The sequence below is a fragment of the Antechinus flavipes genome, chromosome 4 (assembly GCF_016432865.1).
Source record: "Antechinus flavipes isolate AdamAnt ecotype Samford, QLD, Australia chromosome 4, AdamAnt_v2, whole genome shotgun sequence".
Taxonomy (NCBI): Eukaryota; Metazoa; Chordata; class Mammalia; order Dasyuromorphia; family Dasyuridae; genus Antechinus; species Antechinus flavipes.
Window position 1 is genome coordinate 12,658,950 of NC_067401.1, and position 13,239 is coordinate 12,672,188.

Genomic DNA, 13,239 nt, shown 5'->3' on the forward strand with positions numbered 1-13,239 from the left:
TTTTATTTTTTTCACTAATGATAGTCTTCAACATTCTTGTGTTCTACTTTATGTTCTAAATTTTTCTCACTCTCTTCCTTATCTCTCCCCTCCCAAGAGAGCAAGCAATCTGATATAGCTGCTTATGTGCAATTCTCCTAAATATATTTTCTTATTTGTCATATGTGCAAGAAAAATCAGATCAAAAGGGGGAAAAACTACTAGAAAGAAGAAAATAAATAATAAAAAGTGAAAATAGAATACTTCGATTCACATTCAATCTATATAATTTTCTCTCAGAATGCTTGATATTTTCCATCCCGAGTCTATTGGAATTGCCTTGAATTACTACATTGTTGAGAAAGGCCAAGTTCATCACAGTTGATCATCACATAATACTGCTTACTGATACTGTGTACAATGTTCTCCTGGTTCTGTTCCCTTTACTTAGTATCAGTTCATGTAGATCTTTCTAGGCTTTTCTGAAATCACAGGCAACTAAATTTTGCCATGATTTTCCATAAGTCCTCTTAAATGACAGTATTAAAGACATCTCCACTCCAAATGTTCACATGGACTTCTCTGTAATTTGTGCCGATCTGTGATAATCTTCTGAGTTCATATTGGTTTGATCAGCCACAGTTGGACATGATACACTGGGTTGTCATTTTGTGATGTCATCTTGAACCTCTTTGAGAATGAAAGACAATAGCCAGTAGGTGATCAAAGTAAGGTCTGAACCAGATCTTCTGGTCCCAGTAGTTCTTTCCACTGTGCCATGTTGTAAATTAAAGAAGATCTAAAGGAACTTATCCAAGGACTCTTAAGGATGTTAAAGCTGATGGTCCTTAACTTAATTTGAAGACACTAACTATAAATTATTTGGGAGAGACATTGATGAGTAAAAAGGGAAAAATGCCTGGGAAGCCAAATACTACAAAAATATAGCCATTAACTTGGGAACCATCAGTTTTATGGACTTGGGCTCTCAGTAACATGCTCAAGTTTCTTGAGATCAGAGATTCTGATTATTCTTTTTATTTGTACACCATGTTGTATGCTAAGCACAGTGCCTGATATAGCCAGTGCTTAATAAATGCTTGTTCCTTTCCATTCCTCTTAATTCCAGAGTGCCCTAGGAAACAAATTCTCTACAGTATAGGTATTGATTTTCATGGACGAAGGGCATTTCTTCCATCCCTCATGAGGGAGCAGCATGACGTCCAGATAGCCAAAGTAAGTTTTTCCAAGGTCACATAGCTAAGAAAGCTGTGATAAAGCTTGAATCAGATCTTCTCCCCAGAAGTTCTTTCTATGGTACTATGTTGTGAATTAAGGAATGTCTAAAGGGGTTTATTCAGGAGATCTTAAGGCTGTTATGCTTGTTATCACTCATACTGATAAAATCACATATCTGGTATCATCCTGAGAGCCTATAAGCTTTTCTGCATGCTCTGAAACACTGTTGACTTATCTCTGTCTCTGTCCCTCTCTGACTTTCTTTATGTCTTTCTGTGTGTCTTTATTTCCATGTCTGTCTGTCTCTCTCACGGAAGGTTATGTATGCCTTCTGAGCTGTCAATGGAAGAGCAAAATCATCAACACTCTTGGGAAAACATAAGCAGGCTTGGGAGACCTAAGCACTAGAGATGCTGCCATCTCCCAATGGGACCAGGTCAGGGATCTGAGGAGTATCTTATCATTGAGTTTTGTGAGTGAATTCTTGGATCAGGGTTTGGAAATTCTACAAAACTGATGAATGAATTAAAAACAGAAGATTTTGCAAAAACTATGATACCTCTAATTCCAGTTTTATGGCTTCTGCAAGTCCAGGAACATTCGCTATTAAAGTAAACAATTCATTATCATAGTCTTCCTGCTCCTTTGAAGAGAGAAAATAAAAAGTCAATAACATTAGTAACATACTCAAATAAAAAGCAATTCCTTTGGCAATGTATTTACTCAGAAACCCACAAATGAACATTATAGATATTCTGCTGTGTTTTAAAGATGATAAAAATTTCTCATTTATATTTTAATCTGTACTGGCAGTGCAGGTATATAGGTCTCAAACCTTAGACTCAATTCTTAGACTTTTCCTAGACTACAAATATTTAATTCAGATGAAAGGAACAGAGAGAAAAAGAGAGCGAGACAGAGAGAGAGAGAGAGAGAGAGAGAGAGAGAGAGAGAGAGAGAGAGAGAGAGAGAAAGGAGAGAGCCTATGATGTAATGAAGAACTCAGGAACTTTGCAACACATGATCACAAACTTAGAGCTGGGAAGAACTTTAGAACTTAGTCTAGTCTAACATTCCTCTTTTTTTTTTTTTATAATAGCCTTTTATTTTCAAAATATATTCAAAGATAGTTTTCAACATTCACCCTTGTAAAATCTTGCATTCCAGGTTTTTTTTTCTCTTGCCCCTAGATGGCAAGTGATCCAATATATGTTAAACATGTGCAAATCTTCTATACATATTTCCACAGTTATCGTGATGCACAAGAAAAATCAGATAAAAAAAGGAAAAAATGAGAAAGAAAACAAAATACAAGCAAACAACATTTAAAAAATGAAAATATTATGTTGTGATCCACTCTCAGTCACTACACCTATTCTCTCTGGGTGCAGATGGCTCTCTCCAGATGATTCTATTCTTGTGTGTGTGTGTGTGTGTGTGTGTGTGTGTGTGCGCATATGTATTTCAGGTACTAAGCACAGTGCCTGACACAGCAAGTATTTAATAAATGCTTGTTCTAAATTTCAGATGAAGAAATTAAAGCCATCTCGAGTCATATAAAATGCTCTAAATCATTATTGATTAGCGAAATATAAATTAAGACTACTCTGATGTACCACTTCACACCTCTCAGATTGGAAGATGACAGGAAAAGATGATAAATCTTGAGACATGGGAAAACTGGAACTCTAATGCATTATTGATAGAGTTGTAAAACTAACCATTCTGAACTACAATTTGGAAATATGTTCTCAGAGCTATCAAACTGTGCATACCCTTTGATTCAGCAGTGTCACTACTGGGTCTATGTAGCAAAGAGATCATAAAAGAGGGGAAAATACTCTTATGTGCAAAAATATTTGTAGCAGCTCTTTTTGTAGGGACAGGAACTAGAAATTGAATAGATGCTCACCTGTTGAGGAATGGCTGAATAAGTTACGGTATATGAATGTAATGGAATATTATTGCTCTATAAGAAATGATGAGCAGAGTGATTTCAGAAAAGCTGAGAAAGACTTAGATGAATTGATCTGAGAGGAGTGAGAACACTGTCCACAGTAAAAACAAGATTATGTTATAGGATGATCAACTGTCATAGACTTGGCTCTTCTCAACAGTGTGGTGATTCAAGGCATTTCCAACAGATTTGGGATGGAAAATGCCATCCACATCTAGAGAGAAGTATGGAGATTGAATGTGGATCACAACATAATATTTTCACCTTTTTTTGTTTACTTTTTTCTTTCTTGGGTTTTTTTTTCTTTTGGTCTGATTTTTCTTGCATCTTGGGGAGGAGGAAGGTGAGGGAGGGAGGGAAAAAATTTTGGAACATAAAATCTTACAAAAATGAATGTTGAAAACTATCTTTGGGATAGCTAGTTGGCGCAGTGGATAGAGTACCAGCTCTAAAGTTAGGAGGATCTGAGCTCAAATCTGGCTTCAGACATTTAACACTTTCTAGTTATGTGACCCGATGCAAGTCACTTAACCTCAATTACCTCAGCAAAAAAAAAAAAAAAAAATTAAAAAAAATTTAAAAAACTATCTTTACATGTTTTTGGAAAAGTAAAATACTGTTTAAAAAATAAATGAAATATTTTGTGCCCAGGCATGGACCGTTAATGGTAATAAATTAATGAACATGTTCCTTTTTAATTGCACATAACTCCAGAGTGCCCATAACTCTTTGAGAATAACAGCAGCAGAATAGGTATTGATCTTGGAGGGTGGAGGGCATGTCCTCATTGGGAGTTTCTGACATCAATAGGATCATAGCTCTGGTACCATCCTGAGTGCCTATTAGCTTTTCCGCTTGCCCTGAAACAATGCTGACTCATGTTTCCCTCTCTGCGGCCCAGGATTATATATACCTTCTGAGCTATCAATGGGAAAGCTAAATCATCAACATTCTTGGGAAAACACAAGCACTTTGGAAGACCTAAGCGCTATAAATTCTGCCATCTCCCAGTGGAACCAGGTCAAGGATATCAGGATTTAGAAATTCTACAAAAGTGACGAATGAATTAAAAACAGAAGATTTTGTAAAAAAAAAAATAGTACCTGTAATTTCTGTATGTCCGTTTTTATGACTTTCACAAGGCTAGGAACATCCACAAATAAGTTGATCAATTCATTATCAAAGGCTTTCTTCTCCTTTGAAAAAAGAAAACAAAAAGTCAATAACATTAGCAACAAACTCGAAGAAGAAGGGATTTCTTTGGTTACATATTTGCTCAGAAAACCACAAATAAACATAGATGTTCTACTATGTTTCACTTTTTTTGGTTTTTAAAAAAAATTTAGTATTTTATTTTCCCCAGTTGCATATAAGAACATTTCTAACATTTATTTTTAAACTTTGAGTTCCAGATTTTTTCTTTTCCTTCCACTTTTCCCCTCCCCATTGAGAATTCAAGCAATTAATATAGTTTGTGTAGTCATGCAAAACATTTCCATGGTGGTCATATTGTGAAAGAATAACACAGACCAAAAAACACCCCTCAAAACAATAAAGTTTAAAAAAATATGCTTCAATCTGCATTCAGACACCATCAATTCTTTCTCTGTGAGGATAATATTTTTCATTATTAAGTCCTTCAGAATTGTCTTGGATTATTGTATTGCTGACAATAGTTGTGTCATTCATAGCTGATCATCTTATAATACTTCTGTTTCTTTTTATACGACACATTTCACTTTACATCAACTCATGAAAATCCTTCCAGGTTTTTCTGAGAGCACCCTGTTCATCATTTCTTATGGCACAATAGTATTCCATCATAATTACATACAACAGTTTATTCAGCCATCATCCAATTGATGAGCATCTCCTCAGTTTCCAATCTTTGCCCCCCAAAAAGAGCTGCTATAAATATATATTTTTTTGTACAATACCTTCTCTTCTTTTGTTGTTTTTTAATCTCTTTTGGGATATAGACTTGGTAGTTGTATATGTGATTTTATAGCCCTTTTGGACATAGTTCCAAATTGTTCTGCAGAATAGTTAAATCAGTTCAAAACTCTACCAACAATGCATTAATGTCTCATTTTCCCCACATCCTCCCAGTATTTGTCATTTTCCTTTTACTTCTATTAGCCACTCTAATAGATATGTGGTGGTACTTCAGAATTGGTTTTTTTTTTCCTTATCAATAGTAAGTTAGAACTTTTTTTCATATGTCTATGATTACTTCAACTGAAAACTATTCTTTTTCTTTTCTTTCTTTTTTCCCCCAAATTTATTTTATTTAAAGAAACAATAAGAAAAAAGAAAAACAGAAAAGGAATACAAAACAAAAGGAAACAAAACAAAAGAGGATATTGTCATGTGCCCAGAAGAATATCAGGGAGAATTCAAAATATATAACAACAAATTCCAGTTCAATAAAGTATATATCTATTAGTAGAAGAAATTATATTCATGAGTGTTCATCTTTTCTTTACATCCTTGAAAATTATTCTTTGGTTTTCTGCTACATACTTTATTTACTTTATTCTTTTTCTCCCTTTCATTCTACCCCACCCTCAAGCAGGCTATAGTTAAGAAATGATATATTTATATATACTTATGTGCATATATACATACAAACATACAACCTCACACACACATAACACATAGACATATCTTTCCTATCCCTGCTGACTCTTTGCTTTAATCCTGCTCCTTCACTTGCCTTGCTATTAATCTCTCCCCATCCATGTCTTCGTGGCTCACCCTTTGCTTCCCTGTCTGCCAATCCCTTCTACCTTATTTCTTTAGAGATTTTGGAGGGTGCTGTACCCTTCATATTATATATGTAGTATTGCTGATTTAATTCATTCCTGATGTGAGTAGTTTTCAGAACTATGAGCCTTCCTCTCCCTCCCCCCGCCCAATCCCTGTCAATGTCTTTATGTCTCTTCTTCCTTTGTATAACATGATTACTATTTTTACCTTAACTGTGCCCTAATTTTTTTTGAGCTGCCCTATTGCTGATGTCAGTCTTAAACATATGTTATACATTTTCCATGTTAAAAAAATAAACAATTTATCCATGTTGAGTTCCTTGAAATTGCTTTTTGCTTTCGGTTCTTATAGGTTAAATTTTCTATTAAGTTCAGGTTGGTTGATAGAAAGTTCTGAAAATCTGCAAGTTCATCTAATGTCTATTTTTTGTTCAATATTATAGATAGTTTTGCTGGATATGATATTTTTGGTCATAGGCCTACTTCTTTTGATTGTTGATAAGAGATGATTTCAGGACCTGTGGTCTTTTATTGTGATTGCTGATAAAATCCTGTACAATTCTAATTGTACCTTTAGCACATTTGAGTTGTTTTTTTCTTGTTTCTTGCAAAATATTCTTTTTGATCTGGGGTTTTCAAAATTTGGCAATAATGTTCCTATATGTTTTCCATGAAGGATTTTGTTGAAGTGGTGATCAGTGGATTTTTTCTATTTCTACTTTCCCCTATCACTCCATGACAATTTTCTTGGATTATTTCTTGCATTATTGTCAAGGTTCTTTTTTTGGTTACAACTTTCAGGCAGTCCAATTATTCTTGTATTTTCTCTTCTTGATTTGTTCTCCAGATCTGTCATTTTTCTTATGTTTCACATACTGTTCTATTTTTTCATTCTTTATAATCTCTTTTGTTATTTCTTGGTCTCTCCTAATTTCACTGGCTTCCCCTTAACGCAATTCTAATTTTCAAAGAATTACTTTTGTCTTTAAGACTGTATCTCCTTTTCTAGTTGGTTAAATTTTTTTTTTTCATGATCTTGTTTTTCTTGAATGGTTTTTATTTTTATTTCTTTTTAATTTTTCCCCAATGTCTCTCATTTGACTTCTAAATTCTTTTTTGAGTTCTTCAATAAATTATCTCTGGGTAGGGAGCCATTTTATATTACTCTTTGGGGTGAAAGCTTTTTTTTTTTTAACTTTATCATCCTCCTTTGAAGATGAAACTTGGTCTTTCCTGTTCCTATAGTATGTTTCTTCTTTGCTGGTTCATTTTGTTTTTTAATAAGAAATATTAATGTAAGTACCTCTAATCTTGGGGTGGAGGGGATGGTGTCTCTGATTTCACTTCACCTCTCTCCTCTGATTAGGAACCCCAAAGCAAGAGCTCTCCCCTCCAGCAAGTGCCCATTGTCAGCGGCAACCCTGCCCCACTGCCTCAGCACTCATGGGTATGCTGGTTCCTTCTTGCCCAGGGCCAAATTCATTCAGTCTTCCCAGACTCAGACTCATATTCCACAAATGGTCCTGGAAATGAAAGTTTCTGTGGTTCCTTATGAGGCTCCAACCACACTCAGCATGCCCCAGACTCCCCACTTGGTGTTTCTGAGATGTTTGCACTTCACAGGTATTAATCCTGGCTTTGGGTCTTTCTTCTTCTCAGATTGTATCAGGAAGATCCCTGTTCTACCTCAAGTCTTCTTGATTTTTCACCGGTCTATGTGTGCCTTAAGGCACAAATCTGTTATATTTATGGCAGAAATTGGGAGACCTTGAAATTTATCAACCTACTCCGCCATCTTTCCAGAATCCTTGTATTGTTACTTTTTGATCATTCATCAGTTAAGAAATGGCTGTTATTTTTATAAATTTGACTCATTTTTCTACGTTTGAGAGATGAGGTCTTTATCAGAGAAATGCTTCCATTTTTTTTCTCACAATTTTTTTGCTAACTGCATTTCCCCTTTTTATTTTATTCTCTCTCCTTTTGCCATGCACTTCCTCAAAATGTTTTCTTTTGACTACCCCTATCCCCCAAGTTGCCCTTCCTTTTATTACCCCCTACCCAATCCTCTTCCTCTACACTATCCTGTAGGATAAGATAGATTTCTAAATTCAAATGAGTGTGCATGTTATTTCCTCTTTGATCTATCAGATGAGAGTAAAGGTCGCTCACTCCCCTTTACCGTCCCCCTTCCCCTCCACTGTAAATGTTTTTTTTTTTTTAAATTGCTTCTTTTATGTGTGATAATGTACTTCATTCTATCTCTTCCTTTCTCTTTCTCCCAGTACATTCCTCTCTCAGCTCTTAATTTAATTTTTTCGATATCACCACTTCACATTTAACTAACACCTGTTCTCTCTCTCTCTCTCTCTCTCTCTCTCTCTCTCTCTCTCTCTCTCTCTCTGTATGTGTATATGTTAATAATCTTTTTAATTTCCCTGATAATGACAACATTTTTTTGAGTTACAAGTATCTTCTTCCCATGTAGGAATACAAAAAGTCCACCCTCATTAAGTTCTTTCTGATTTCCCTTTCCTGTTTACCTTTATTTATTTTTCTAGAGTCTTATATTTGAAAGTTAAGTTTTCTCTTCAGCTCTTGGTCTTTTCATTAAGAATGCTTGAAAATTCTTTATTTCATTTAATATCTTTATTCCCCTGAAAGATTATACTCATTTTTTCTGGGTAGGTGATTCTTGGTTGTAAGTCTAGCTCCTTTGCCCTCTGGAATATCATATTCCAAATCTTCTGATCCTTTATTGTAGAAGTTGTTAAATCTTGTGTTATTATGATTAAGGCTCCCTCATACATGAATTGTTTTTTCCTGGCTGCTTGCAATATTATCTTTTTGACTGGGAGCTCTGGAATTAGGCTATAATATTGTTGGGAGTTTTCATTTTGGGATCTCTTTCAGGAGATTATTGGCAGATTCTTTTAATTTCTATTTTGCCTTCAGGTTCTAAGATATCAGGGCAGTTTTCCTTGATCATTTCTTGGAAAATTACTTTTTTTTTTTTTATCATGGCTTTCAGGTAGTCTTATAGTTTTTAAATCATCTCTCCTGAATCTATTCTCCAGTTTGGTTGTTTTTCCAATGAGATATTTTACACTGTCATCTTTTTTGAAAAATTCTTTTGATTTCATTTTATTGTTTTTTTGTTTTTCATAAAGTCATTAGCTTCTACTTGCTTAATTCTAATTTTTAAAGAATTATTTTATTCAGTGAACTTTTGAACCTTCTTTTCCATTTTTCCAATTCTACTTTTAAAGGAGTTATTTTCTTCAGTAGATTTTTTTCCATTTCTCCCCATCTATGATTTTTAAGGCATTCCTTCACCTCATCGGCTTTTTTCTTTTACCATTTGGTCTAGATAGTTTTTTAATGGATTGTTTTCTTCATTTTTTTGGTATCGCCTTAATTAAGCCGTTGATTCATTTTTCATGATTTTCTTGCATTGCTCTCATTTCTCTTTACAATTTTTCTTTTCTTTTACTTGATTTTCAAAATCTTTTTTGAGCTCTTCCATGGTCTGAGACTTTCATATTTTTCTTGGAGACTTGGAATGTAGAAGCTTTGACTTTATTATCTTCTGAGTATGTTCTTTGATCTTCCTTGTCACCATAGTAATTTTATATAGTTAGAATCTTTCTTTGCTTGCTTACTTATTTACCCATACTTAATGACTTTTTACAATTTTGTTAAAGTAGGGCTTTGTTTCCAGAGTGGAGCACTGTCCCAAACTTTAGGGGTTTTGAAATGTGGCTGTTTTCAGAGAAACTTTTAGGGAAATTGTAAATTTTCAGTTCTTCCAAGGTGGTATGATCTCCTGGCCTGTGCTCTGGTCTTTGAGTGACCACAAGCACTCTGATCTGCACTGTAACTGTGAAAGGTTCCAGTTCAACTATGGCTGCAGACTCTGATGTGTTAGTACTCTAGCTCATCCTGGGACTGCCCACCCAGGACTCTAACTGGGATCCACATATAAGCAAATACAGAGTCTTGTCTAAGACTAGCCAAGACCCCTGTAATGCTCCATATATGTATTTGTTCTAACCCCTTACCATCTGATTTTATTTTTAAATTTTCTTAAAATTTTCCAATTTATATTTTAATCTTTACTTGGGGTGGAGATCTGTGGACTTGAGTTTGATACTTCTTTTCCTAGACTACAAATATTTAATTGAGATGAAAGAACAGGAGGGAAAGAAAGGAGAGAGGGAGGGAACGAGAAACAGAGAGAGAAAAGGGGGGAAGACAGACAGACAGACAGAGACATCAGAATGCTATAAAACCAGACGATATTGCAAAAACAACAGTACCTTTAATCTCTGTATATCCATGTTTATGGAACTGGTGTAGTCAGACTCATTAGGCAAATCCAGTTTTTGCAATGCATTTAAGAAGTTTTGCTCCTTTAATAAGAGAAAATAAAACAGTAAGTAACATTAATAACAAACTAAATAAAGAGGGATTCCTCTGGCCACACATTTACTCAGAAACCCACAAATGAACATTATAAATTTTTTACTCTATTAAAAAATTTGTTAAAAATTTCCCATTTATATTTTACTCTGCACTGGGAATGAAAGCAAATGGACTTGAGTTTGACACATCTTTTTTTAGACTACAAATGCTTAAGAAAGAACAGAAGAGAGAGAGGGAGGGAGGAAGGGAGAGAGACAGACAGAGAGTCAGAGAGAGAAACACAGAGAGAGAGAGAGAGAGAGAGAGAGAGAGAGAGAGAGAGAGAGACAGAGAGAGAGACAGAGACAGAGACAGAGACAGAGAAACAGAGAGAGAGAGAGACAGAGAGAGAGAGAGAGAGAGAGCACTGCCTATGATGTAATCAGGAACTCTCCAAGGCAGGATCAGAGACCTAGAGCTGGAAGGGACCATAGAACTTAGTCTAATGTAACATCCCTCATTTCATAAAGAAGGAGCAGCCTGAGGTCCAGGGAGCCAGGCTAAGTTTTCTAAAGTCACACGGCTAGTAAATAACCAAAGTAAGATTTGAACCAGCTCTTCTGACCCCAGAAGTTCTTTTCACTTTACCATGTTGTAAATTAAAGAAGGTCTAAAGGGACTTATCTAGGAGCTCTTAAGGCTGTTATGCTTGTTGTTGCTTTAATTTGAAGACCCTGAACATGGATCATTTGGAATAGACATTGATAAACAAGAAGGAGGAAATGTCTGGGAAATGCTACAGAACCAGAAGATGTTGCAAAAACAACAGTTCTTTTGATGTATGCATATCCATGCTTACGGAACTCTCGTGCCCATGAATACCAGCAAATTTGTCAGTCAGTTCATTATTGGGGGCTTCAGAACTCTTTAAAAAGAGAATATAATATTAGTAACAAACTCAAATAAAGAGAGATTCCTCTGGCTACACATTTATTCAGAAAACCACAAATGAACATCCATCAATAGATGTTCTACTATATTTTAAAATTTTTGTTAAAAATTTCACATTTACATTTTAATCTGCCTTGGGAGCAAAGGCAAATGGATTTGAACTGGATGCATCTTTTCCTAGGATGTTGGAATCTTTACAAACTGCTAACTCATTAGAGTTGATAGATTATTGATCTGATCTTACAAGATGATGTTTTGGGCCAGAACCTGAAATATCTGAATTCACACCTCCCTTGAAGCTCTTAGGGCCAGAGAGCACTATGGGAGAAAACCCATAATCCCATTCCTCAGAAGAGTCATATATAAGCCAGTGAAGAGTGACTCACTCCAGAATATTTTCCACTTGGCTGGCTGGTAGCGGAAGAAGAGTTTTGAGAGGAAGAAGCTATGAATCGAGAGTTGAGCGGGAGATTGAGAAGGCTCTCTGTGGTGGCTGGGCTCCTGCACTTCCCCGACTGAGACCAAGCTGGTCTGAAAGACTTTCCAGAAAGCTAGTCGAGCCCCAAGTGAAGGAGACAAGAGATTCATTCCATCTTTGTGCTGTCTGGAGGCTGAAGAAAGCAGAGGCAGAGGCTAAAGGACAAAACCTTTGGATTTGGAGACATTCGGAGGGAGCTCTTGGAACCAAGCAGAGAGAGAGGCTTCTAAGCTAATCGGGCTATATTGGAGACACTAAAAGATCTGAACTTTTATCACCTGGCTACGTTTTTGGGGTAATTATTGATCTGAACTGATACTAAAGCTGCCTCCAAGAAAACCGCCCTGAGAAACTTGCTCTCCCCGAGAGAGAACTATTCTATTTATTTTAAAAGAAAAAGATCACTACACTAGACTATGAATACTTAAGATGAATTTGAAAGAACAGGACACAGACATACATACAGACACACACAAAGAGGGGGGAAAGAGATGGAGACAGAGAGATACAGAGAGAGAGCCTATAATGAAATCAGGAACTTTCCAATGCAGAATCAGAGACCTAGAGCTGGAAAGGACCTCAGAATCAGTTTAGTCTAATAATATCCCTCATTTCTTAAAGAGGGAGCAGTTTGAGGTTCAGAGAACCACAGTAAGTTTTCTAAGGCCACCAAGCTAGTAAGTGACCAAGATAAGTTTTGAATCAGGTCTTCTGACCATAGAATTCTTTCCACTTTACCATGTTCTGAATTAAAGGAGTTCTAATGGGACTCTTAAGGCTGTTATTCTGGTTCTCATTTTAATTTGTAGACACTGATGAACAAAAAGAAGGAAATGCCTGGGAAACAGGATGCTTTCAAACCAGAAAATTTTGCAAAACAACAGTACTCAATTCACAATGCTCAGATTTGCTAAGATGACAGGAAAAGGTAATGATAAATGTTGAAAGGGATGTAGGAGAATTGGGACACTAATACATTGTTGGTGGAGTTGTGAACTGATCCAACAATTCTGGAGAACAATTTAAAACTATGCCCAAAGAGCTATCAAACTGTGCACACCCTTTGATCCAGCAGTGTCTCTATTGGGCCTTTATCCCAAAGAGATTATAAAAAAAGGAAAAGGACCCACATGTGCAAAAATGTTTGTAGCAGCCCTTTCTGTAGTGTCAAGGAAATGGAAACTGAATGGATGCCCATCAGCTGGGGAATGGCTGAATAAGTTGTGGTATATGAATGTAGTGGAATATTATTGTTCTGTAAGAAACGGCCAGCAGAAAGATTTCAGAGAGGCCTGGAGAGACTGACATGAACTGATACTGAGTGAAGTGAGTAGGACCAAGAGAACACTGTACACAGCAACAACAAGATTATGTGATGATCAACTGGGATGGACTTGGCTCTTTTCACTAAAGAGGTGATTCAGAGCTACTCCAATAGACTTGGGATGGAGAAAGTCATCTTT

At 35.9% G+C, this 13,239-nt stretch overlaps 1 protein-coding gene across 8 annotated transcripts in view; it reads right to left on the reverse strand.

Moving 5' to 3' along the window:
- DGKG (diacylglycerol kinase gamma) overlaps positions 1-13,239 on the reverse strand; it is a 257,067-nt gene that overhangs the window by 131,030 nt on the left and 112,798 nt on the right. For all 8 annotated transcript variants that reach the window (XM_052000062.1, XM_052000065.1, XM_052000064.1 and 5 more), the window contains 3 exons: positions 10,263-10,355; positions 4,279-4,371; positions 1,778-1,861 (listed from right to left, as the gene is read on the reverse strand). In XM_052000062.1, the coding sequence (XP_051856022.1) occupies positions 1,778-1,861; positions 4,279-4,371; positions 10,263-10,355 (270 nt within the window). The remainder of the gene's footprint in view (positions 1-1,777; positions 1,862-4,278; positions 4,372-10,262; positions 10,356-13,239) is intronic.